This window comes from Plectropomus leopardus, chromosome 10, assembly GCF_008729295.1.
Source record: "Plectropomus leopardus isolate mb chromosome 10, YSFRI_Pleo_2.0, whole genome shotgun sequence".
NCBI classification, from domain to species: domain Eukaryota; kingdom Metazoa; phylum Chordata; class Actinopteri; order Perciformes; family Serranidae; genus Plectropomus; species Plectropomus leopardus.
Genome location: NC_056472.1, coordinates 22,337,204 through 22,364,311, shown reverse-complemented (window position 1 = coordinate 22,364,311; position 27,108 = coordinate 22,337,204). Strand labels below are relative to the sequence as shown.

General features: G+C 38.6%; 3 protein-coding genes across 5 annotated transcripts in view; 1 reads left to right on the top strand and 2 right to left on the bottom strand.

Annotated features, from left to right (window-relative positions):
• sytl5 (synaptotagmin-like 5) overlaps window positions 1-5,115 on the bottom strand; it is a 51,452-nt gene extending 46,337 nt beyond the window's left edge. For all 3 annotated transcript variants that reach the window (XM_042495294.1, XM_042495297.1, XM_042495296.1), the window contains exon 1: window positions 5,018-5,115. The gene's annotated coding sequence lies outside the window, so the exon portion shown is untranslated. The remainder of the gene's footprint in view (window positions 1-5,017) is intronic.
• Window positions 5,116-7,250: 2,135 nt separating this feature from the next.
• On the top strand, window positions 7,251-10,564 carry dynlt3 (dynein light chain Tctex-type 3). The gene is made up of 5 exons (XM_042494958.1): window positions 7,251-7,337; window positions 8,638-8,679; window positions 8,785-8,908; window positions 9,028-9,105; window positions 9,516-10,564. Exons 1-5 carry the CDS (start codon window positions 7,311-7,313, stop codon window positions 9,590-9,592), a joined length of 348 nt encoding a protein of 115 aa, XP_042350892.1. The 5' UTR covers window positions 7,251-7,310; the 3' UTR covers window positions 9,593-10,564.
• A 1,025-nt stretch (window positions 10,565-11,589) lies between these two features.
• On the bottom strand, window positions 11,590-27,108 carry xk (X-linked Kx blood group (McLeod syndrome)). Its single transcript, XM_042495355.1, has 3 exons — window positions 26,415-27,108; window positions 17,027-17,289; window positions 11,590-13,380 (listed from the first exon to the last, which is right to left on the bottom strand). The coding sequence occupies exons 1-3, from the start codon at window positions 26,657-26,659 to the stop codon at window positions 12,455-12,457; spliced, it is 1,434 nt and encodes a 477-aa protein (XP_042351289.1). The 5' UTR covers window positions 26,660-27,108; the 3' UTR covers window positions 11,590-12,454.

Sequence of the window (27,108 nt, the reverse complement as noted above, 5' to 3'; positions counted from 1 at the left end):
CTGTAGCATAATGTACATAATTTTGTCATTATATTTTTACATACTTCTCAGTTTCATACTTCTTGAGACATTATATTACAATATCCTAACATGTCCTATTAATGTAAATCACCTTTTAAATAATTAAATGGTTTTCACAAAATAGTATTAACCAAAGACCTGATTATGACAGCTACTTGCAACTTGCACGTCATTATTGAAAGCTGTGAAGAAAGCTAGTAGGTGGACCTTAAGTTAAGATGATTTTGCCAAACTAATACTCCCATTTTCTAGAATGTCATTTCAAATTAAAAGCCAATTGATTAATTCATTTAAATGGCATGTTACATTTTTAAAGGAAGTAAAATTTCTAAACAACATTCCTTTTAATGTCATATCTTATTCACTTAACAGACTCATTTCAGGTCCAAGTGTTCTCTTTTTAACGTTAATAATAACATTAAACTGAGGCTGTGACTCCCAGTTATGTAATTACACCTCAATCTGTCCAGATATATTTATTGATTAAACACCTTGATATGCACGGCTTGCTAAAAATGAATCTAATTAAGGTCAGTGTTTGATGTAGGCTCTGCTCTGTTGACTGTTCCACACAGCACACCCTCACCAACATACTGGTGCTTGAAAATAATAAAATAATTATGTAATCTTAAATAATAAAAGGTTCGTTTTGAACATGTGTGCATGCACACATTATTCTGATTTACAGGGTTAGGTGTTTCATCATCCCATCACTGCACACCGACCCCCTCAGAGGTTCAATTCAACATCACCGAGTGCCCACAGCGTGTGCCATGTTTCCACACTTTAGAGGTGGAGGGAGGGTGACACGGAGGCTTCACTCCCTGACCAGCAATCTATTACCCCACTGAGTCATTCCTCTCTGCACTGCCTACAAATTACATTTCTGCTTTTTGAGGGGCTTCTTTCTGCCCTCCCACATCTGCAATGTTGGTGTGATGACGGGCATCCACTGATTGCCTCGCTGCAGCCTTGATTGAACGGGAACGCGATGCATCTCTGAGGCCGCATGGGGCTGTAGGCTGCATACCAAACGGGGTATGCACTAGAGAGCCACGGATAAAGAGAAGCATCAGTGAGTGGGAGGGAGGGAAACCCCGCACAGCGCGGCACAACAGAGATCAGACGTTATTGAATGCAGCAGCACAGATGAGCTTTGTTGCAGCAGCTCAGGTCAACAGCAGTTAATCTGGATATAATTATGCAGATTATAACAGGTTTAAGATGATAATCAATGTGCTGTACGTTCATTGTGCTAATGTTACTTTCTTTTCTATTTAAGTGGACCTATTTTACTTAATGTATCTGACTTTTATTGCTTTTTAATTAGTTTTACTCCTTATACACCTACTTTGCTGTGTGTTTTCTTATATTTTTGTTATTTTTGTGTAATCTTTAGCTTTTCAATGTATGTAATTGTATGTATGTAATATATATTAATAATTAATATAATAATATTCAATAACTGTGCAAATTAAGAAAAGTAATATCTCAACTTTGGGGTGATGTTTTTTACGTGATCACTTTTTTGAAAATAATTTTTAAAAATGTATCGGATTGTCATATCAGCAGAAATCAGAGTGTTTCATTTCATTTTAAGACCAAAATCGGTTGATACCAATGAAATGATGTTATCATGCATCCCTAATTCTGGTTGTAACTCCGTTTTGACCAAATATGCAGTCACACTGTTATGATTTTGTAGGTCAGAGTACATCCGTCTGGCACCATGAGCTGCAGCCTGTCACTATACCATAATAGTGCATATACGTGTAAATGCATGCATGCACGCCCGCACACACACACACACACACACACACACATTTCTTCAGTGTCTTGCCAGATCTTGGAGAGGCAGACCTCTAATGCTGTGTGACTGCACTCCCCAGGGCTTCTTTTTTCTGCTCCGCTGGATGAGCTATAGCTGCCTGCGTGGAGAGAAATCAGGGAATCCCTTCCTTCCCTGGCTTCTCTGCTCCTTTATTCACCCATCTATTCCCCCTCCAGCAGCGTTGTGTGTGTGAGCTGTATAAAAGCTCGGTTATCATTAGGGAGCCATTCTCCCCGTGACAATGATGAAACAGCCTCAGCAGATACTGCATCTGCTGCTTACAGGAGCCCAATGAACCAATTTAAGGAAGCGTCACGGTGACAAATTACAGTAATGCAGAATGTCTTACGCAGCAAATGCTTGTTGTTTGTGGGAAAAAGACAACAATGTAAAATATGTCAGGGTGGATGTTTCTTTTTGGGAAAGCTCATACTGTATAATCCTTCAAGAGGCTGCTTGTTTTCATATTACATCTACTTACAGGGATTCATAATGAACCTAATTATGAAGTATGAACTTGTGGGTGTTGTTTTAACTCATTAGCACAGCTTTGTTTTAATTTTCAGTACAGCTGTTTCCAGTCTTAAACACACAGACCTGATGGCTGAGAAAACACTGGTTAAATATTTTCTGTGGCTTCGTGGCCAGCAGCTACCCGGTCTGACAGGTTTAATAGCCACTTTGATGGGTTGAACTGGCCTTTCCTACTACATCGGCTGCTTTAACTGGCCAAGAAAATGTAACACTTGCTGCCAAATAACCCGATAAAAAGCACAAATCCATGATGTTGGATTAGTACATGAATCTGCTTTAGCCTTAAATCAATCCAAGCTTCAGATTATAACCAAATATTACATGTAATTTGGTGCAAAAACAGTCTAATTTTGATAACAGAATCATTTAAAGCCAGCAGAAAGACATTTGGGGAAATCAGCTTATTGGCTCTCAAGAGTTGGAGAAGATAGATGCTGGACAGATCTGAGACTGGAGTTGATTTTTTCATCTAACTTCGGAAACAAGACAAATAAGCCCAAAATGTCAAACTTTTTCTTTAGGTCATTTATAAAGCCAAAAAACATGCCTCCCAAATGTGAAGGATACCAAGTGTAAATACTAACAAAAAAAATTTAGTCTGGTGTTCAGATAAAATGTGCAATTTAAATGTAATTTTCCACAAGTTTTGGACATAAAATATTAACAATGAATGGATTTAGAGTTAAAATGATTCACTGATCAATCCAAATGTTATTTAATAATTAGAAAATAATTGTTTAATCATTACCATTTTCTCTTGTTCCTCTAATAATTTTGCATCTATGCAATAACCTATTGCTTTTGTTTGTTTTATTTGATACTTAACAGAACATATTTCTGTTTTTGACAGCTGATCCAGAAACCATTTACTTGTTTAGCCTTGTGGCAGTCTTTCTTCTCTGATTGGTGACATTTTATAGACTAAATAGATAGATTAACCAAAAAAAACCCATTGCCATTGAGTCATTAATAATGAGTTGCAATCAGTGGCTGCTGTCCTACATTGATTGAGCAATAAAAACCTCAGCAGCCCTTCCACCCTAATGTAATTTATAGATCCAGTGGTTATGTCTCATTTCAACTTAAGGGAAATATAACTACAATCTGTGGTGTGAACAACTCCAAAAATTTTAAACAGTGTACAGCGGTGCCAGACTGTGGCGAGAATCCAAAAACAAGCAGGTCACAGGCACTCAAAAATAATTCAACTTATTCAATGTGGGCAGAAATGAACAGAAACTGACATGTTTCACCTACAATGCCAATTTAGTGCCTTTTCTGCAACAATTTACAGTGCAAATTTGTGCAATTTTCTCAAAATAAAAGTCCTCTGCTACTTTCATGTTTATATAGGAACAGACAACTGCACATGCTCAAAATATTAACGCGCACATGTCCCCTCTGTCCCCCATAAATCTACGCCTATGTTTAAATCCTGCATGCATATTGGCTTGATTTGTTTATAAAACACTGGAGGACAACAAGCAAATAAACAAGAAATGGCCCAAAAAGATTTACAAGAAAATTACTGGAAAATAAGTTTAAAACAACAAACAAACAAACAAACAAATTACCCCAAGAAAGTGATAACATGTTTTTGGATTTCTGGATTTTCTTCTGTCGACATTTTCCAACTAATTTTCAGTTTTTTTGCAGTTTGCAGGACATTTCTTGCCATGTTGCTCATTATGTTTTGTCCCATGTTTTTGTAAGAATTCAAACCAAATTTTCACAGGTTTGGGAGGTTAAAATGACTGTAATAAGTCTCTAAATGTAGCACAAGACAACTGATGTCAATCCAGGTGTTAAAGGTTTATAAAATGCAACATCCTACAACCGTTTCTGCTGTCATATCCTTACTATTCTCCCCTCCATACGCTAATTAAGAGAATATCAACATGCCACATGGCTTTTCTTGCATGTTGTGGGACCAGTGGCTTTTTGACTCTCGACTCCCCATTTAAATTTTCTCTGATACACTGAAAACAAATGTTTTAATGTAGAGGACAATAGTAGCAACAGCTCAAGAAAATTTTCAGTGACAGAGCCCAAGATTAAAAAAATATTACTTGTCCCATTTTACCTGATATCCCACATTACCTGACTTCACCCTTTCATAAAACAATATCACGAATTAACCTCAAGTAACTCCTTTAAAAAAACACCTTCAGGTGAAGTCAATCCAGGTGATCAAACCACTACTGCTGCCTTCGATATCGTAACACGATGGGTTTCAAATCTCAGTGAACAGCTCAATTAAAGCAACATATTCTCAGCAGAAAGATTCAACTGCAGGTTAAAATACCGTCGCAAACAGCGGAGCCAACAAGAAACAAGAAAAGGAGCTTTTTTGCTGCATTGCACCTGCCCAAAACGCGCTCAACTTTACCGGAGGAAGTGGGGCTGTCTGGTCCCGCTCATGTGTGACTAATCCTCGCAGGTCGTGATGGTGGACAGACAGGCAGCCCCCCAAACCCAAAAAACACTAACACAAAAAATAAATTAAAAAAGCCCCAAAACATCATCATGTGGGGACAAGCAGTGGCTGTCTGTGCCATATGCCAGAGGAAACACGGTGGCGTCTGGAGCCCCGGTGTGCTGCCGGTGACCTGCAGAGCGGTGGTGTCTTACCTGGTGGCTGCGGACACGGCGGCGAGGAGGAGCCGGCAGGGGAGCACGGCGGGCGGAAAGAGTCCGACCCGGAGTCAGGGGACCGACCGTGAGCGTGTCGGTGCGTCTCAGCACCGTCTGAAGGCAGATCTGCTCAGCCAGGGTGTTCCCGACAGGAGGGGGCGTGGTGTGTGTGTGTGTGTGTGTGTGTGTGTGTGTGTGTGTGTGTGTGTGTGTGTGTGTGTGTGTGTGTGTGTGTGTGTGCGTGTGTGTGTGTGCGCGCTCCTGCGCGCTCCTGAGGCATGCAATCCTCACAAATAGGCTTATTTCTGACAATGCGTCAGTTGTTTCAGCAAACCTAAACTCCTGTTGTTTTGGGGAAATGTATTTAATGACCCAAAAAACTGGATCATTATTTCATACGCTGGGCTCTAAATAGGTTCAGGGAAACTCCTCACTGTCTCAGGTGGTAGGCCTACATTATATATTACAGATTTCCCTGCTGAGATCATCTGGGAATCTGTATTTCTGTGGTAATTGTCAGAGCTCTGCTGCAAAGTGACATTGAAGCTATTTAACCCTTTGAAATCTGAGCAAATTGGCTTGTTTCTTTGAAAAACACAGGAGGAAGTTACATGTTATGAGTTACAAGAAAAATACCCCAAAAAAGGAAAAGAAAGAAAGAAAGATTACAAAAAACAAAAACACAAACACAGACAAAAGGTAACAAAAATGGTAATAAATAAATAAGCAAAAACACAAATAAATAAATAAACACATAATTTCTTGAACACCCTAATTACACACTCTATGAGCAAATGTATTTAATTAATAATAAACAATAATGATAATAATAAAATTATTGTTATTAATATTAAAATAATAATAGTAAAGTTTTCTGGACATTTTTTTTTTTTATTATTGCCTTCTAATTTCTCACCAGTTTCCCTCTCTCTCATTTTGAGATCATTTTCTTTTCTTTTCCATTTTTTTTTTTTGCAATTTGTGGGATGTCTCTTGTCAAGTTGCTCATTATGTTTTTAGCCATATTTTGAAAATAAATCAAACCAATTTGCTCCACGTTCAGAGGTTTAAATAAATGTGAAAAGTGTCTGACCAAGTAAACTAATGCTGTTCAAGGTTCATTTTGGACAAATAGGACTGTGACAAGAGCTGGAGATATGGGGATCATTTTACAAATAAAAAGATCTTGTTCCAAATCCATTATAACAGTATCCATTAAAATTCATATTAAAAAAAACACGTTTTTGGATATTTCAAGTGTGAAATAGACTACAGCTTTCCAACACTTTTGCATGGAAGCCAAATTCAGTTTTCAGCTTACTTCAAATAAAAGCCTAGTTCCGACTAAACGCCCTGTCCTTTTTACCAGCCAGGTGTGGCAACAAATTTTGACAAATAAAGGCCTATCTCAATTAGAGGCCCAGTCTGGTTGCCATGCAGCTCATTTTTATAGAAGTTCTTTGGATGTATAAAACCAGGTTGTTGGCCGGAGATAATGTTAGTCAGCTGCTTAGATCGCACATACAAATACCAGTATATTATGTTCAAACTTTCGTCAATATGGACTTACTACTCACAATGCTAGCTTGGTAAGATTAATTCAATCATTCCATTAATTTTACTGACTCCATGAGCACCAGAGAAGTCAGTATTATTAAACAAGAGAGACACACAAAAAAAGAAGACTAATTTTTTAAAGCTAAGAAAAAATGTCCAGTGAACTATATTCATAATTATCAATTATTTATTTAAAATTAATTATTTTTACAGAATTATTATATTTTTTTAAGCATTGTTTCCAGGTAGCAAAAATAGCCTGCAAAAACAGCAGGCTATTAATTGAAGTTTTGTGGTACATTATCCAATATCTATCTATAAAAAAAAAAAAAAAAAAAAAAAAAAAAAACAGAAGAGAAAGACCAAATGAACTGAATAAATTAACTAATTTAGAGAAGGAATTTCCTTATTCAAGCTATTGACAATATACTTCTGAATCATCAGTCTGAGCTCAGCCCATAACTGGATGACAAATATTCACAGTATTTTCACATGAATGAGACGCCCTCTAATGTTGATGATGGCTGTAAATGTAAACTGTAGTGACTAATTTCAGCCACAGTGAGGCGACATAATAAAAAAACAGTGACCGTATTCAGGAGCAGAAATGTCTTTTCTGATCTCGTTTATTCTGAGCAGCAGGAAGTAAACAGGAACAATAACCGAGCCGGCCAAAATCGGTGATAATCGGTGATAATAAAATAAACACACCTCTGCATCAAAGTCGGTAACGATGGAGGAATATAACTCCGTAGACGAGGTGAAGATTTTGATTTTTACTTAATTTACCCGCAGAAAGCCTCGTTGTTGACAACAAAGACGCCTTGGTAACGTTAGCCTAGTCATCTAGCTTTTGTCAGTTAGCCGAGGCTAACGGTTTTTCCACCGGGGTGCGGTCCCTGATACTTTACTCACAAGATCATATTTAGCACTAGGCCTACATTATAGTATCAACAGGGTATTAAAAACAGCAACAATAAGTTACAGTAACTGATATAAACGGTAGAGAAATAGCACATAAAACGTTGCATATAGAGTAAGAAACAATATATTCACTCTACTTTTGTTTCTAAAAAAAATGCTACTTAATTTATGTCGTGATTTCTGTTTTATTTGTTACCCCTCTTTCTATCTGTTTCCCCCCTTATTTTATACTCTGACATGCGCTCAGATTTATCTTATGTTGTGCCTTTTTTTCCGTTATCTGTTCACTGATTTACTATTATATGTTGTCTTACATTATGCTGTTTATCAGTTGGAAAACGCACTAGAAAAAAAAATGGAATTAACAAATATTTAGTCAATATCGTTCATTATAATCAGTCAAATTCACAACACTATTCTTTTTAAAAAGAAATGTCAGAATTGATATATTTTGTATATGCTGTATATTTTGTGCCAAATTACTTTATTGTGACGCACTTAATCAGCAGAGACATATAAAAAAAAAATAATCTGTATTTATTTACTAATAATAATTATGTTTCAAAAATAACAATTTATATATAGCTAATGTGTAGTATAAAAACTAATATGATATACAACTATTATAAAGACTATTAGTTTGTATACCATAGTATAAAACTCATATTAAGTTATTTGACCTTGTAGAGGGATGTGCTGTAGCCTGCAGATGCTTTTGTTGTTGTTGTTGTTGTTGTTTTTAAATACCACTTAGCATTTGGTTCACTCTGTGGCCTTGTGGGAGAATAAATGCCTTGCTGGAAAGAGCTGCTTGGAGTAGTTATTTGATTAAATATTCTTAAGTATTAGTTAATGCACCTTTAGCTTTAATGCTTTGAGCTTTAATCTTTATTTTTGTGATACTGGAATAGTTTCTTCTTCTGCGCCTCATATCAGACCTGTGGATGTAAACTGTGACAACATTAAACTTTTTAAATGACAGCCTGCTTAAATCTGCACAGATTGCCTGATACATAGAATAATTCAGCCTAAAAGTTTGTTTCTTCAAGCAACAGCCAGAAATAAAACAACATAGGCGCCACCAACTAACCGTGTTTTTCCTTCTTTTAATTTTTTTTTTTTTTATATGTCTGCAGGTTGTGTTTAACGCTGATGAGGTCAATATCTCAGTTAAAGAGGTACCTTTTTCCTCCTGGAAACGTAAAACATTTTATTGTAAATCTACTCTTTGATGTAAAGACAGTGTGAATGACTCATTTTCTCTCTGTTTTGTTCTGTCTCAGTGTATCGAAGGTGTTATTGGTGGAACAGATTACAACCAGAGTAAAGTGAACCAGTGGACGGCCAGTATAGTGGAGCACTCTCTGACTCACCTGGTGAAACAAGGACGACCATTCAAATACATAGGTGAACCTGCTGCCTGTCATGAGACATGAGAGCTGAGGACGTGCTGTTGACATGTGGAGCTTTTTATGTGACTCATAAACGTGTGACTGAGTAAAGCTTGTCTCTCTGATGTTTCGCAGTAAACTGTGCGATTATGCAAAAGACCGGCGCTGGTCTCCACACAGCCAACTCCTGCTACTGGGACACTGCCACTGATGGTGAGAAGTGATTCATATGTAGAGCTGGTGTCATTTTTTAATTTGCTGGATAAAAATGCCAACATGATACCTGAGTTCCAGTACAGATACCATAACAACGATTAGCAACATGTTACTTGAGGGAAAATAATAATAATGAGAGAAAAACATAAATTCTTACTTGTGGGTTCTCAGAGTTTTTAGTTCACAAAATGTTTCAGGGGGCTGCTATTGGTCCACGATCCTCACTTTGAGTGTCAAATATTGCCAGGACTGCATAAGGGATTTTCTGTTTGTTATAAATTCTAGTGGATTTATGGTTCCAGCTCTAATTGTTGGCTTTGAGTAGATTTATTGAATAAATTCTAGAAAAAAAAACCCTTATAAATAACATCATGCAGTCATTTCTCCTGTTTGTTTGTGTTTTTCAGGAAGCTGCACGGTGAGGTGGGAGAATCGCACCATGTACTGTGTGGTCAGTGTGTTTGCCGTTGCCGTGGCGCTGTGAGCTGCTCTCTCCAAACACCATCATGTCTGATGTCTTGAAATCGCCCCATGACCAAGAAGCCGTGAAGATCCTCTCAAGATTCATCTCTGTATGAGCAACAAGCTTATTTCTCCCCGAACAACAGAACGTCAGGATGACCGTTTGTGAGCTGCGTTAGTGTGAGAAAATGCGGCATTGTCAGGACCAAGATCAGAATTTAACCCTGAAGCACTAGTTTGTTAAGAAGTTACACCTCAAACATCCGTGTTGTTTGGTCAGTAGATGTTTAGACGTGAACACTAAGTATTTCTGTATGTCCCAAATGGTGTAATCTGTGCATAATGTTAAACTTGATTCATTTTTAGCCATGCTAGCAGCAGGACTCGGGGTGGCAGAGTAATGGTCCACTACTTTGTCCCAGACTGAAACATGTCAATAATGGTTAATTGGATTTCCATGAAATTTGCTACACACATTCAAGCCTCCATCAGGATAATTTGTAGTAAGTTTGGGGATCTGATACTTTGGTTTATCATCAAATTCTTGCAGAACTAATATCTGCACTCTTTGTTTAGAGCAAATTTTCAAATGTTAGCATGCTAGCATGCAAAGAAAAAGGCAGTGAGCATGGTTATCATACCTGCAAAGCAGCAGCGTGTTAACATAGACATTAGCATTTAGCTCAAAGCACTGCAGTGTTGAAGTTCAGCCACACAGAGCTGCTGGCATGGCTGTAGACTTTCAGGCTCGTCTTTATTTTTCTTCTACAGTACATTCCCAAATAAAACAGTTGTTGTAGTTTTGTATTTAAGAAGTCTGACTGTTTTAGTATGTACCTGATTACTTGTATAAAGTGTATTTACTAGTTGGCATTAATGTTTTGATGACTGGTCTGTAACTGTGCAGAGATGAGAGTTTTTCCAGGATGACTGAGTTTAATGAGCCGAACGACTAATGCACTTTTTTTTTTTTTAAGACTTTTTCTGTAAAATTTCTGTAATTTTCTTTAAAACTGAGTTCATAAAGTCTGTTTAATAAATTAAATTATTGAAAGGTCTACAGTGCCATCATTAAACGTATTAGTAAGTTACAGTTTTTGCATCAGAGTGGGTGATCTCTAGAATCTAAATTTGATTTGTATGCAAGTTTTATTTATAGATAACTAAAACTGAACAAAAACTACATGTGAAATTAAAACATTTTAATTTACTGAAAAAAAAAAAAGACTTGGGCGACTAACTGAAACGATATTGTGAACTTCCAAAGCTAACTAAAATAAAATTAAAAATATACAGGAAATGTCTTTAGTTGTGGTCTTAGTCAAATTAATAATAATTTGATTTTTTTTTTTTTTTCTTCCTCTGTGAATATACACCTGTTAATACCTGTTCTGACTTTCTTAAATCTTGCCCCTGGTAAAAATGTCCACATATAATACAAAAAATAAAAAACACTGACACTAATAAAAATTAAAACAAAGGTAAACACTTTTAAGAATAAAAGCTATACTGAAACAAGCAACAAGAATTCCTGAAATGTACTGAAACTAAACAACGAAATCAAAATAAGAATAAAAACGCAAAAAAAAAAAAAAGATTTTAACTCTGTGATAGCATACTGTCACCAAGGAGATAGATGTGATTTTGCAGTTTGGTTGTTTGTCCACTAGAGTTCAGCACAGGACCGTGTGTAGTAACTGTCTCTGAGCTAATAATAAAACAGCTCTGACAATTTCCACATATAAATATAAATTTATTTAGATTTTTAAGTAGGATTTTATCTTTTAAATGCCTTCATCTTGCTCTGTGTGAGAATGTTCAATGCGTACAATAGATTTTCCATATTTTTTGGCTTATCTTATTTGTACAAACATTAGGAGCATTCATTTGATACCCGAGGTTTTCATCCCTCTGCAGATACAATGCAAAAAGGAGCAGGTGCAAAAACAAACACTGACATTCTCTCTCTCTCTCTCTCTCTCTCTCTCACACACACACACACACACACACACACGCACAGTTACACATTAAAGGTTGAAAATAAGCAAAATCACTTGTTACAATTCCACACATTTTTTTTTCAATTACATATTTTAGTGTGCACTCAGTTTAAATGTTCTAACTAATGAGACGCACAGACACACAGCAGACAGACGTAACAAGCGTGAGAAAAAAAAAACGCAAATACATCCAAAGCGTTTCACATCATTGCAGCTGGTTGCAGCTCAGCAGCTGAACCAAAGCCACTGAAATCCTTGTTGTAAACGTGCAAAAACATCGGAGTGCTTTACAGTTAACGTGTTTGGTGATCGAACGGGCTCTTTATTAAACAACATGTGAGATTCACATCTCGTCGTCAAGCACAAATACATCACAGAAGCAGCGCGCATCAATGATAAAGCTCTTATCAAGGAGTAAAAAAGCTGATTGCTTGCAGCCATAAAACTAGAAGGGGGGGAGGGTTCAGAAAAAAACCCTGTACAAAACAGACTCCCCACCCCCCTGCAGAAGTTCATCTGAGGCTCCACACATGCACACCTCCATGCCAAACAGATACTAAATACAATCAATTCAAATGCATGGCGCCTTGTGATCAATAATGCAGCATATAAGTGGACGCAGTCTCCAGAACTGGGAGTGATGTCTGTTTTTATCTGTATTCAAGGCTGCAGGATGAAGGATGTTTGCGGATGACTCAGGTGAGCACAACCTCTGCTTCTGCAGCCAGAATACATCTCCAGTTAAGGACACTATGTAGGAGGAACAGACAGTGGTAGAAAACAGAGATGGATATGAAAGTGTAAACTCATGTGGCACTTAAAAGGTTGCAGAGGGTGTGATAACAGTCGCTCCTCTGGATGGCACGTCAAACAGTTGTGATGCTTTAAGCGTTGCAGGGTACACTGTGGTTAACGTCTCCGTTGATTCCATCGCTTATATTATTGCCCATTTCATTAGAAGTGTCATAGATTGTATCATTGAGCATGTCGTACGTTGTTTCGTTAGGCATGTCCTCTGTGGTGTCGCTGGCCGAGTCGTGGGCTTCGTCGTCAGCCGGCTCTTTGTGCGTGGAGGGGCTGAGCGACCTCCTCATCGGCCTGTTCTGTGGCGAAGCGGAGCTGCACATGAGACAGAGCAGAGAGGAGCAGTTCCAGAGGTTGTGGGTCATGCTGGAGGAGAAGAGCCTCCGACACGGATGACAGAATTGGTAGAAGACCAGCATGAAGAAGATGGCGATGGCGTAGGCGACCAGCAGCTGCAGCACAAGCAGCGGGGCGCAGATGAACTTGTAGAAGTCAGTTTTATTGATGTACCACAGCAGGAGCAGCGAGGCGTTCTCCACAAAACGCAGCATGTAGTACACGGCCATGCGATACCAGTTCTGGGACTTATTGATGAGGTCCGGGTCGTTGAGTTTCACCTGCACGGCGGACCAGCAGAACATGTTGATGCCGGCGTACAGGAAGGTGAGCAGGCAGAGCACGATGGTGGTTCCCACCCTGGTCAGAGTTTTTTCTATATTCTCAGGGAACGGAGAGTGGCTCTGCCAGAACAGGATCCACGGGTACAAGAAGAAAACCAGGAAATTAAGCAGAACTACCGGCAGCACCCAGAGCTGCAGCACAGAGCTGAACAGAACCAGAACCACCACACGAGTCGCAATCTCAAAGCTCCTCCACAGGAAGATGCACAGATAAGCCATGGGCCGCACGTCCACTTCATAGTCATCGTATTTGATCTTAATGGCCAGGATGTTGCAGCGCAGCGCTCCGTACACGATGGACAGGAGGGAGATCACCATCAGTGTGCCTGACAGTGAAGGAGACAGAAATATGAGGACATCTTCAAGTCTATCTGGTCCATTTTGATTTTGGTTCATTTTGGTCAACTTTCTATGCATCACTTTTTGTCATTATTTTTTTTTTTTTTTTACATAGTAACTTTTAAACTGCCCTTTCCACACATGCACATCAACACAAACTATGTTAAAACGTCTCATTTTTTAAATTTATTAAAGTTTAAAGTCAGTGTTGACAGATTATCGGTCTGGCTGATCCGTGGCCGATTCATCTCGCTGATTATCTGGATCAGAGTCTTATTTTTAATGATAAAATGAATAAGGCTACTTAAAAAATGCAAAGAGAGTGTCGGCATGGGAGGAACTTTTTACTTTCTAAAACCCCAGGGAGCTATTTTGATTTAGTATTTTTTTAGTTAAATTTTTACTTTGAAAAACCTTGCAGGGAACTTGCTATATATGCTGTTGCATGTTTCAGTTTTGATTAAATGTTAATGTTAAATTCCAAATTCTAAATATTGACAGAAAGATTTAAATTTTTATTGTGAATGCATATCGGTTCCAAGTATACATTATTGGTCTCAATAACTATGAATAATCGGTTATCGGTATCGGCCCTGAGAAACCAATATCGGTCGACCCCTAATTTAAAGGGATAGTTGGAATTATTTGATGTGGGGTTGTATGATGCACTTATCCATAGTCAATGAATTATCTACAGTAGAGATTAACTTTGTCGTTATATGAACAAGCAGTGAAAGAAATTGCAAACTGTGTTCATGGTCTCTTCATGGCCATCAAGGGGTTGTGTACATTTCTCTCCGATGATTTTGTGTTGATTGTCGTAGTGTGTCGGTTGAATTGTTGATTTTTGTTTTGTCTTTTCATTTCCTTAAAGTCTTTGTTTTGTTTCTTGTTATTTATTTTTGTTAGTCTGTATAACAGGACCCTCCTGAAAACGAGATGGTTCATCTCAAGGGGTTTATGTTTTCCTCCCCGTGGCGTACAATATGAATAAATAAATAAAAATAAAAATTAGTCACTAAGTAAAAACAAGCACTAGAATATTAAAATAGGCACAATCATAAGTAATTCAATATGAATGGTCGCAGTGTGGTAGGGTAATGTGGCTCTGAATCAATCACATATGACAGATATTGTGTTTTTTTTTTTTAGATGGGGCTTTTGAGGTGGCTTAAACACATTTAATCGCTGCCTCGTCCACAGCAGTACATTCTGCTCCTGTGGCGGCACTCCTGTCTGCTTATCCAAACTGGAGGTGCATTTTACACAACCCCTCTCAAAAGATCCAAACTATCCCATTAAAGCAGCCAGCAGCCTAAAATACATTAATGAAAAGGGTGCCATTAAAGAATTAAATTAAGAATTAATTTAGTGATAATCACGCAAAATATCACAATAGAAAAGTTCAATTATGTAAACACACAAATTCAGGAGAAAATGAATGAAAAACACAGTCTATTTACATGTAAAGTAATTTTTATCCTAACTTGTTTTCGTGCCCTTTATCACTGAAAGTCTATAGACGCCTGCAAATCACTAAAAATATCAATAATTCAGTTTTGTAAAGTAGTTCAAAAACATGTTTACAGTCTATAGACATAAATGAAATATTGTGTGAAAGCCCACATCACTTCCAGCTGGTTTTCTCAGCTGGTCTCTACATGATATATAAATACAGTTACTATCAATAAAACATGCTCTGTGTATTCACTAGTGAACAAACAAACTCCAGAGGGTTGAAACAACATTCAGGTGCTCGTGTGAAGATTCAGACAGGTTTTGTTTGCTGTAATTTTTCCTTCTGTTTCATATTAAATTGGAAGATTTCTCCTAACTCGCTTGAGCGATTGGGGACAAAATCTGTTCTAAATATATTCCAAAGATCATCTGAAGTCATTTTGGGGCATCAGTGTGAATTAATCAAACCAACCAGTCTGTTTGGTATGAAATTACCTCGTTATGTTTCCCTGTGTTGAGCGGGAGTGGAGGGATCATAACAACAAGAATTTGGTACTAAAAAGACTAAAAACACTTAATCTGTCATATTAGCTTCAGGTAATGTTGGACTTCGGTCAAGAACGAGAGGATTTTTTTCTTCCAACACCTACACTGACAACTCATCAGGGAGAGATCTTTTAAAGGGACAGTTCACCACAAAATAAAACGTATACCTTTTTTGTCTCACTTGTAGTGTTATTTATCAGTTTGAATTGTTTTGTTTTGAGTTGCCGAGTGTTGGAGATATCGCTGATTCTCTCCATTATAACTGAACCAGATGGCACTCAGCTTGTGGTGCTAAAAGCGCCAAAAACACATTTGCAAAACTCAGTCCCTCCAGGATTTTGCAGGCTGGATTTGAAATTGTTGTGGCTTGCAATGGCTGATATGACGGCAGCTTCTCTGAAATGTACTTTTCAAAGGCGTTTTTTGTAGGGACAAGTGAAAATGGCAAAAATAGTTGGGATACTGTCTCGGATTCAGTTTGTATTGCCGTATTCTGAACATTCAGTGTTTCCCACAGAATCAGCATCTATTTGTGATGGTAGGGGCGTTGGGTTCAGCAGCAGCCGATTGCCACAGATCAGCTGTAAGGACCACCCTTGCGAGAGGCCGTCCTCCTGCTCTCTCGAACTAACAACGCACGACATGATCTCATCACCCTTCATTGAATGTCACAGATTGAGAGGAAGCCCTGATGCAGCGGTTAACATCCGTTTCATGTATAAACTATTTTCTTTTTACTGAACTACATTTGCTAATTGTATCACTGTGCACAAGGAATGATTCAACTACTGCTAGTTCACCAAGCACCACTGAGCGAGTCGACGATAAAGCAACATGAAACTGCTTAATACACGTTTATCTTTAGTAACCACGTCATGATTTCTGGAAAGGGACTGTTGAGTTTCGCAATTTTTTAATTCTTTTTTTTTTGTTTTAAATATTTGAGCGGCAAGCAAGCCACAAGCTCAGTGCCATGTAGTTCCACCATAATGAAGAGAAGGCAGACATCTCGACGGACAATTTCTATAACACCCGGCAACTCACACCAAAACAATCTGGTTTGATAAATTACCCCACAGGTAAGAGGAAAAATGTGTATTTTTGATTTCGGGGTGACTGTCCCTTACAATGCCATAATCAACAGGAGGAACAATTAAAAACAGTTTAAATATATATGTGGGTGTTTGTGAATCTCTCCTTTAAAGGCCTTGAAGCTTTCATTCACCACATTCAGGCTGTTAAATCGGTAAGCGTGAAATAGAAGTCTCAGACTGCTGGGAGCAGAGGAAGTAAGATTTATGTATTTATAACGTCTTTTATTTTGCCCTAACTAGAAGAGCAGATGTCCTGGTTTGACTTTGTATGAACCTTTACTAAATCTATCTCAGGAACAGAAATACTGGCTCCCACAAAGAGTCGGACGGCCAGATCTCCAGATCACCGTTTTCCATCCTCGATATCAGAGAGGCGGTTACATAACACCACTTTGACTCATGAAAACACCATCCTCTTATTTCCAATACGGCACTTAGCTGATCAGCCCACGTTACGGTGGAGCTGCGGACTGGTGACCAGGATTGAGAGTACACGTGAGCGTAAATCAAAGTAAGTGTACCCCCTCCTCCTCACCTCTACCGATGGAGACCCCCTGCTGCAGGACGCAGATGTAGAGCTGCAGGGTGAGCTGGGGGGCAGATCCCAGGAAGGCCTGAATGACAGAGGTGCGGGCGAAGGCTGCTCGGTGAGTAAACAGTTTTCCCTCCGCCTGCCCCACCTGCCGCTCCACCTCCTCAGACTGACCCCCGCGAGGCATCTGCTTCTTCCTGGTGATGCTGACATACGGCTCCTCCACGCGGCCCACGCTGCCATAGATACAGAACGCTTCCAAACACCTGCAGGAACAAAACACAGCGGGGGAACATTAGGAGCTGCAGATTCAGTGAACAGTGGCAGAAAAGTTTTAAATGTTGATTTATTTGCATTTTTTTTTCCATTTTCAATTCATTTAATAGATTCCCCATTACAACTCAGAACAGTCATAACAACTGTCACATCATACGTCACATCCATTTACATTTCATTAAGGGCCGAATTTACACATATTTAAGGGAGGGGCTGCCTTGAATGACAGGCTGTCTGAGGCGTCACCAAAGTCTGAGTTAGATCGACCCCTCGCTCCTCCACAGCTCCAACCTCTCCTCCAAATATGGTCACTTCTGGCTCCAAAACCCAAGATAGTGACTGCCAAAATGCCAAACTCAAGCCTTCACAAAACCAATGGGTAGGGATCGACAGGTTATTGGCCTGGCCAATTATTGGGGACGTTATTTAGCATTTTGCTGATTATCTGTATCGGTATTTTATTTTAATAACTGCCAATGAAATAAATTAAAACCTGCAAAGAAAGTGTCAGCACAGGAGGAACTTTTACTTTGTAAAACCTCAGGGAGCTACTTTTATTTATTCATTTTTTATTTAAATTTTCACTTGACTTGATTAAAAAAAGTTGCAGGTAACTTGCTGTATATGATGTTGAAAGTTTCAGTGTTGATTAAATATTTGATAAAGGCATTTAAAGAAATTTTTGTGTCAGAGTTTTTTTATATTCCAAATTCTGAATATTGAACAAAACGTCTTTGCAACAGAAACAGACAACAGTGTCCCAGGGTTCCTTCAGCTAAAGGAAAGTTAGATGTCAGACTTTTTAAAGACTTTTTATTGCTTTTCGGAATTGAATTTGAGACCAATTCTCAATTTTGCCCTAATGTTTATTATAAGGTAAAACATGACATTTTTTCCAGTGAAAAAGTTAGATTATGTTCTTCGAATGTTGTTGAATAGTTTTCTTTGTGTGTTTTTGGTGTATTTGTTTGTTTTTTTTACTCTGCATGTGAGATTCATTGCCTGGATTCTCATTATGACACCTTTAAGAAGAGGAATTTGGTAAACTACTCAACAAAAAAACAGATGTTGCCATTTTTGAGATTCATAAAATCCTTCTTCCAATGTTTTGACATTTTTTAAATCCCTTGAAGGACAAATTTAAGTTGTTTTAATAAAAATTAAGGCCTTATTTTTAGATTAATGAATTCACTGCCTTTTAAGACTTTTTAAGGATCCTTGGAAACCCTGGCTCGGTTACCAACTCAAGATCCTGGCAGGAATTCAGCTGGAAGAACATCATATATTTTGTGACTCAGAAATTAAAATTTATACAGCGGGGTTCTTGGGGACAGGACGAAGGTCAATCGATGGCACCACTTTCATATATTTTAGAGCTGCCCTCTAATCCGCTCATACTGGCAAGAGATATTGCCATAAGGAACATTTTGTAAAAGAAATTGAATGGGCCTTACGTACACACCTGAGCACAAACACACTGCCTGGGATGAATATCTTTAAAAAGTCCTTTTGGCTGCGAGCAAGAGAGCCACCATCGAAGCACGACTGGATTGCAATTTTCAAGGAAATACACTGTCTGGACAAATATTACTATTTGAGTAATATATCAAATACTAGAAAAAGTGGACTACATTCTGATATAACCAACTGTAATTGGCTGCAATTATAATGATAATTGCATCCAATCAAAAAGCTGCTGAGACCTTTATTCTTGTTGTGTTTTAAGTGACTAAACGTATTAATGAAATATCAAAACAGGTGATAATCAATCACTTATTCAAAAAGTAAACTTCACAGCTTTTTTCAACATTTTAGCAAAGTGTGATGAATCTAATGTTGCTGAAGGCAATCTGAATGCGCAGATTAGCCCTTTTTTTTCCCAAAGATGGTCACCAACTGATCCCATGCTGATAATTTTTATCACATCAGAAACACTGAAACCACATTTGCAACGGCTAAGTGTTGCAAACTGCAAACTGCACAGTTGATTACAGCCCAATAACAGCAAAGAAAACTCTTTGACTTAAGCTCTTGAAAACATCTGAAAAACCTTCAGTGCATTTTCAGCCTCATGATTTGTCGTGTACCCTCCAGCATGAAAGACTCAGGTTTGCTCTGAAGGATAAATTTATATTTTGAACACTTAGTTCACTTTAATGTCTTCTTCGGAGGACGTCTAGACAACTTCTAAAAATGACAACCCTTTAGGAAAATAGGTTGTAAAATTAGATTTTCCGGGCTTTTATTTATTTATTTATGTATTTATTTCTCATCTTACTTTTGATTATGTATTCGTTTTCCAATCTCGCATATGAACAATGTGTTCTTGTGAATGATCTTGTTTTGTATTTTCTTCTACTGGCTCTTCTTAACAGAATTATTTACCTATTTAGGGCGGCAACTTAGTTATCTTCATCCTTAATTGATAAAAGTTTTATGTATATAAAATGTTTCCCAGAGTCCATAACACAACTATGTTTACAATGATACATTTTTCTTAAAATAGAAGAAAATACTTAAATTTGAGAAGCTGTAACCTAAGAAAAAATGCTATTTTTGCTTAATAAATTAATAAAATTATTATCTAATAAGTAAAACAGTTGTTTATTAATTTTTCAATCTATTAATCATTTTAGCTTTCAGTGCCTTTGAGCTGTTCACGCTTTTAACACTAACAGGGCTTGAATAAAAGGTCGATGCCTAATTGATTGTTTCAGCACTCAATGTGGCCAGAGAGGATTTTTAACATTTAACACTCATCATCAATATCTTTTGTACGTGTAAAGAGATGTTCGTCCCAGTTAATCGTCTGCCAGGAGATGAGTGTGGGTCGAGGTGAGGTCGAGGCAGCGCTGATACACGGTGCCAAACGGCGAGGCAGGAGGATTTAAGCCACAGGGGTGCTGAGGGACAGACTGTTTATCAGCTGGAGTGGCACGCACAGCGTACACATCACTGACTTGATTAAAAGATATAAATAAATAAAAGTGTCAAAGATTGAGTCTGTCAGCAGCTTTTCAGATGGTAACCCATTTGTGTCCACGACTGAATATTTTGAATTTTCTTTGGTGGAAGAACACACACAAAAGTGCTCACAAAAGCACAAATCTGAAGAAATGTTCAAAATCAGTAAGAATAAAAGTGATTCTTTTATTCTTTTTATATTCAGTCTTAGTCATAGAGGACTGCTGTTATATATAGCTACAGATAGATTCAATTTTAGACACTCATTATATTTAAAGGGAAAAACCAGTAGTCCCATGTGCTTTACAGCATTAAAAGGAAATGGCTCTATCTCAGAAGAAGCCCAATCAAGAATTTACTATCAGTTAAGTTGAATATTTTTTTTAAAAAAATCATATGAAAGACAATTAGCACAATGTTTGCATATTTCACATTATAAAAGTGTAATTCTTTATGCATCTTAAACATTTAAAGTTGTACTATTTTGCTCAAAGTATGTCCGTGTGACTGTAGACCAATCAGAACAAATATTCTGTTTTTTTCGTACTAAATCTAGTTTTTGAGCACAATCACAAAAAATACAAAAACCTGAAGAAGCTAAAGGCTTAACGCGTTGCTCGCTCTGAATAAAGTCACAGTAAAGTTCTTCAGTGTGCAGTTTTGTTTTTTTTACAAAAAATCCCACTGACTGATGAAGAGATAAAGATTAGTCACACGCTGTCTCTGCTGAGCGCACCATGTTGTACAGTCAAAATGTGATTGTATGTCCTTAAATGAAGGAGTAAGCAGAATTTGCAGACAACAAACAGATAATCGTAAACTACAGCCACAATAATCAATATTGATTTGCATGTGAAGGTTTCCCTCACAGTGGATTATATCCTGATTCTGCAGTTCCCCTCACCTCTACAAATCTTTAAAGAGTCTTTCAGCTCTTTGTTTGGTTTCTGGTGAGACACTTTACTGGTTTTAATTCACTGTCACAGCTCACTTAATGTTTTCAGCTGCAGCAGACAGCTCTTTTCAGCAAAGAGGCTCTATAAACTCACTGCACACTGCCTGATGCACCAAACAGCACACAAACACAGTTACAGACTTGCAGGAGAACATAACGGAGCATTTAGCAGTTAAAGTGCCAGACATTTCCTCCAGGAGGGATTGGAGACCAATAACAGTGTGAAATTAATCAGATGAGCAGATACATGACTCAAAATAAACGATGATGTTGCTGGTTTAAAGATGTTTAAAGACATAAACATGTACTCTACGTTTAAAAATATAATGTATCTTACTTGTTTTCCACTAAGAAAGTTAAATTACTTTGTTACAAAAAATCCTAAAATTACAACTACTCCTTCCAAATAATGTATTAGTGTACAAATATTGTTACATCTTTAAAAGGTTTAAATGGATAGGGCTATTGTAGCTACACCGGTTCAAAGCTACTGACCTATGACCTCATCACGTGACACACATTTCCCACAATGCCGTCAACTACATCAGGGTGGTGTTACTCTCTGGATTCAGTTAAGACCTTACATTAAAGGCAAGAAATTTTTTACCAACATTTCTAAAGTACTTTTGAGACACATTTTATCATACTTCTGACTATTTTAAACGCCTTATTTATCACATTTGAATGACTTTTTAATGAATTTATGAAGTTATATGGTAAAGAATTTCTAAGTGATTCACCGTCTCTGGGACAGCTACAGTTATATTTAGAATATTTTCATATTTAGATAACATGTATGACCTTTTTAGGATGCAAAAGTCACACAATAATGCAAACAAACTGATCGAAGCAGCAGTAGACGAGGTGTTCCTGCGTTCAGTGATGTTAAATTACTATTTTTATCAATGAAGTCTGGCTCTGAAGAGAGCGAAATAACGGCTTTAGTTCCTTGTTAGAAATCGCTGCTTGATGGCAAGGTGAAGCAGTGAAAACATTTTACATATAGTGTACCATTTAAGCTTTTTTTTAGGCAGCTAAAATAGGTTTTCCTGCTGACAGTGTCCACAGCAGTATATAACTTGGCGTCCATGTCAGGACTCTAGCTTGCGTCTCCAAACGAGGGGCGTGCCGACGGACTTCTACTGTTTGTAACACACTGACTATTAATAGGTCCCCCACACAACCCCACTTCTAAAGATCCAAACTATCCCTTTAACTGCTGAACACAAGAAGTCTCCTTTTTCACTGAAAAGTCTGTTATCAGTGCTCATGACCTGGAGGTTCACATTTCCACATCACATGTGAGTAAGCTGCATATTGAACCACTATTGGCTTTTTAAACTACTTGTAATGTCACAAAATCAGCTCGTACACGTCTTAAGCTCAGACTTAACGTGAGCTCAGAGAAACTTCCCTCCTCCTGCAGATTTAGAAACAAGCTTCTAGTGTCAAATTCAGCTCACACGTCAATCTATGTTACTTCTGACAAGAAGGAACTATGAGTGAAATTTATTTTTGAGTTGAGGGGGAATGCAAATTTAGAAAAGTTGCTGAAAAAAATAACGTGGACCTTGAGTTACTTTGTTAAAGGCCAACAATTTACTTTCAGGCAGACAAATTAAACTCCACCTCTGTTTAGAGGAGTGAAAGAAGAAATGAGCACTAATGCCAAAAGTACACAGAGGAGGAATTTACAATAAGACTTCTAATTAGGGGCTCAGTGGATAGAGCGGCGCCCAAGGTACAGAGGTTGTGTCCTCACCGCAGAAGCCGCGGGTTCGAATCCAGCCTCGGCCCTTTGCTGCATGCCCCCCCCCATCTCTCTCTCCCTCTTTCACGCTCACACTGTCCTGTCAATTAAAGGCAATAAAAGCCAAAGATAATCTCTTAAAATAATCTCTTAAAGACTGCTAATTAGATAAGAGGCTGGAATGAAGAAAATAAAACTCTTACGATGAGTGTTTTCAGCACAACAACCAGAGGTGTCACTGCTGATATGACTCTAAATGATAAGGACTTTATTATTTGAAAAGTGTTGTTCTGAGGAGGAAGAAGGAAGTGCCGCCGTGCTGTCGGCACCGGAGACAGACGCTCTTCTCTCTGGTTGTGTTTTTCAGAGATAAGGAGCCGACAGCGACGTGTGCTATTCTTAGATCCGCTCTACACTGAGGAAAGATGCAGATGTCTGAACAGTAATCATCTGAACACACTCGAGGGGAAACAGGACAGGCAGGGTCAGATCCAAAGAGGCCACCGCTGGGGAGGCAACAGGCAGAAAGTAAAACTGAAATATGGATGTCACTGGGTTGTTATAAATATAAAAAGCTGGAAAGTAGCTTAGTTTATACAAAACGCTGAAGGCTTACTGAATACTGACTGCTGACACAAAATTATCTCAGAGAGACTCAAAATAATCAAAAAAGACATAAAGTTACTTCAAAGACACACAACATTATCCAAGAGGCAACAACCAAAAAGATACTTCCTCAAGACATAAACTGACCTAAACAAGACATGAAATGACCTGGAAGAGACACAAATCATCTCAAACAGACTCAAAACAACCAAAAAAAACATAAAATCACCCCAAAGAGACACAAAAAGACCACGAAGAGATGTAAAATAACCATAGAAAAATTACCACAACACACTCAATGACTGAAAAAGACATCAAATTACCCCAGAGACACAAAACTATTTCAGACTCAAGACATTAAAAAAAAGACCTTAAATTACCTCAGAGACACAAAATGACCACAGAGACAAAATGAACTATCTCTGAAACACAAAATTTAACAGACTCAAAACACAAAACAAGCATTTAATTAGTTCAAAGAGACATAAAATAATCTCAGAGGCACAAAATGAAAACAAAATCCCAATAAAATTAAGCCTACCTCAAAGACACACAAAATGACCAAAAAATTCACAAAATTACTTCAGGGGCCCATTCTCACAATCCGCCTCTGCTAACTGCTAAAAACTCAGTTTACTTTAATGAAAGACAAAGAAAAGCAGCAAATTCTCACATATGAGAAGCTGAATTGAGCATATGTTCTTTACTTCACTAAAATTCTTTATCAGTCACAAAAACAGCTGCAGATTAATTTTCTGTCCATATACAAATCGACTCAGCTCCAGTTTCTGTATCACAGGAAATAAATGGGGTTTTCTCTCCAGTCGTTTCTCCTGTCGGTTGTCTGTTTGATACCATGATGGTGCTGCATGTCGGACAGCGGGGAGGTTCTCTACAGGCAGGATTAGGCTCCTATAGCTGAGGCAGATGGTCTCTGTGGGTCAGATCAGGCTGGGGCTTACACAGAGAAAGACCCTGCCTATTATAGTTTAAAGGTTCCTCCATCAGTGTGTCACAGCTGCATGTATGTCAGGTTCTCCTTTCAGAGCAGTCATGCATAAATAAATCACACAGCTGAAGACGATCAAACTGTGAGGAGGAGGAGGGTCTTTTAAGGTGCACAGACAGTGGCTGTGTGACGATGTGGAACATATCGATTATCATATTGATCACGTCTTTATATCTAACTCTATGGCCCACACATGTATTCATTGCAGCAGCATATATGCAGCCAGCCAGAGACAAAAGGCCGGAGAAATGAAAGCAACAGCGTGTGTGCAGTGCGTTCGTTTTTCAGGAAAAGAAGTAAACACGTTTGATTATTTCAGCTTCTCAAATGTGAGAATTTGATTAAACTGAGTGTTTGGTTTGGTTTTTTTTTTAGCTGTTAGCAGAGGCGGATTATGACAATGGGCCCCTGGGAACAGATTTACAAATGGCCCCACCACTTTACAGGAGCAAAACACAGAGATCTGTGATTGTTTTACATCCCTTTGTTGTCTTTATTATGTCTTCTTTTTGTCGTTTTGAGTCTGAGATATCTTTGTGTCTCTTTGAGGTGATTTTGTGTCTTTTTGGGGGTCATTTTATGTCTCTGAGATCATTTTGTGCCTATGAGGTAATTTTATGTCTTTTTTTGGTTGTTTTGAGTTTGAAATAGTTCTGTGTCTCTGGGGTAATTTTGTCTTTTTTGGCCTTTTTGTGTGTTTTTGAGGTAATTTTATGTCTTTTTTGTCGTTTGGTGTCTCTGAGATAATTTTATGTCTCTTTTAGTTTATTGTATGTCTTTTGTTTAGGTCGTTTTGAATTTGTCTTTCTTGAGATCATTTTCTGTCTTTGAGGTAATTGTATGCCTTTTTGGATCATTTTGTGTCTCTTTGAGGTAATTTAATGTATTTTTGGTCATTATGTGTCTCTGAGAGAATCGTATGTCTCTTTGAGTTAATTTTCTGTCCTTTTTCGGTTATTTTGAAATTAAATCAAATCTTCTTGAGATAATTTTGTGTGTCTTTAAGGTAATCTTATGTCTTTTTTGGGTCATCTTTGATGTAATTCAATGTCTTTGTGATTATTTTGTGTCTCTTCGAGATAGTTTGTGTCCCCTTGAAGTAATGTTATGTTGCTCTGGGTTTTTTTGGTTGTTTCGTGTCTGTGGTTGTGTGCCTATTTTTGTGGTTATTACGGGTCTCTTTGCAGTTCCTCTGCATCTCTTTGTGGTCTTTTTGTGGTCATTTGAGTATTTTCCTGGTTAGTACCTGTTCATTTCAGTTAAATTTTGCAGGTGAAGGCCATGCTGGGGCTTACACAGAGAAAGACCAAGCCTACTATAGATTAAAATGCAGATTTTTAAAGGTTCCTCCATCAGTGTGGCACAGCTGCATGTAGGCCTATGTCAGGTTCTCCTTTCAGAGCAGTCATGCATAAATAAATCAGACAGCTGAAGACGATCAAACTGTGAGGAGGAGGAGGGGGGTCTTTTAAAGTGCACAGACAGGGTGGCTGCCAGCTGTGTGGCTACATGGCTGTATGGAACATATCGATAATCATATTGATGAGGTTTTTATGTCCTAACTCTATGGCACACATATATATCCACTGCAGCAGCATGTATGCAGTCAGCCAGAGACAAAGGCCGGAGAAAATGAAAACAACAGCATGTGCGCAGTGCATTCATTAAAAACCATAAGCTGCTTATGTGCCAACAGGCCGGACGTGTTTTTAACGACAAAAACACGCGTGGACACGACACCTGTGGGTCATAATAGATCGCGTGACACGGCGATTGGGACCGCGATGGCATCCAGGGTTTGTGTGGTGGGAGATAAACAAGCAGCACTGACCTGACGATGGGTCCGAGCTGCAGGATGTGCAGCAGCAGGATGAGCGGTCTGTCTCTGCTCAGGTCCCGGTGGATGAAGGTGAGGGTCAGCTGCACGAGCACGGACGGTATGAGCGTGAAAAGGAGCGTGAGCCCTTGCCAGATTTGGTCACCAGCTGAGCGGTACGTGGAGCTGAGGTAGAGAGCTGCCGTGGTCTCGGCCGTGAACAGAGACACCGACACAAAGATGGAACTGGGGAGTCGCATCCTCACTCACTCCGCCATTTGGGGAAAGCGGCTTCGCTCAGGGTCCGCGCGGCCATACCGTTAGGCACCGGACAGTCGGTCGGTCACCCACCGGAGGGGACGGCGTCGCTTCAAGTTCCTGCCGCCGCCGCAGCTCATCTGAGGTTTAGAGGCAGGCTGGATGTTTTCACAGCCAGGTGTTGTCCCAGAGAGAGACTGTGGGGGGCGCACGAGGCGCTGCGCTGTCCAGAGCGCGCGGTGCGCTCGCGAGAGGCGCCTGCCAGTGAGAGGAGCAGAGACGCCCTGCAGACTGGCACAGTGTCGTGTAGGCTAGTTGTTTTTATTCAAACACTAGAACATTATTTCACTGATCAAAAAAAGGCTTATTAAATTAATTCATATTTACATGCTTTATTCTGTTTTTAGAAAATAATTCAGCAAGCACCGTTTAACACCAGCATCGATTAAAG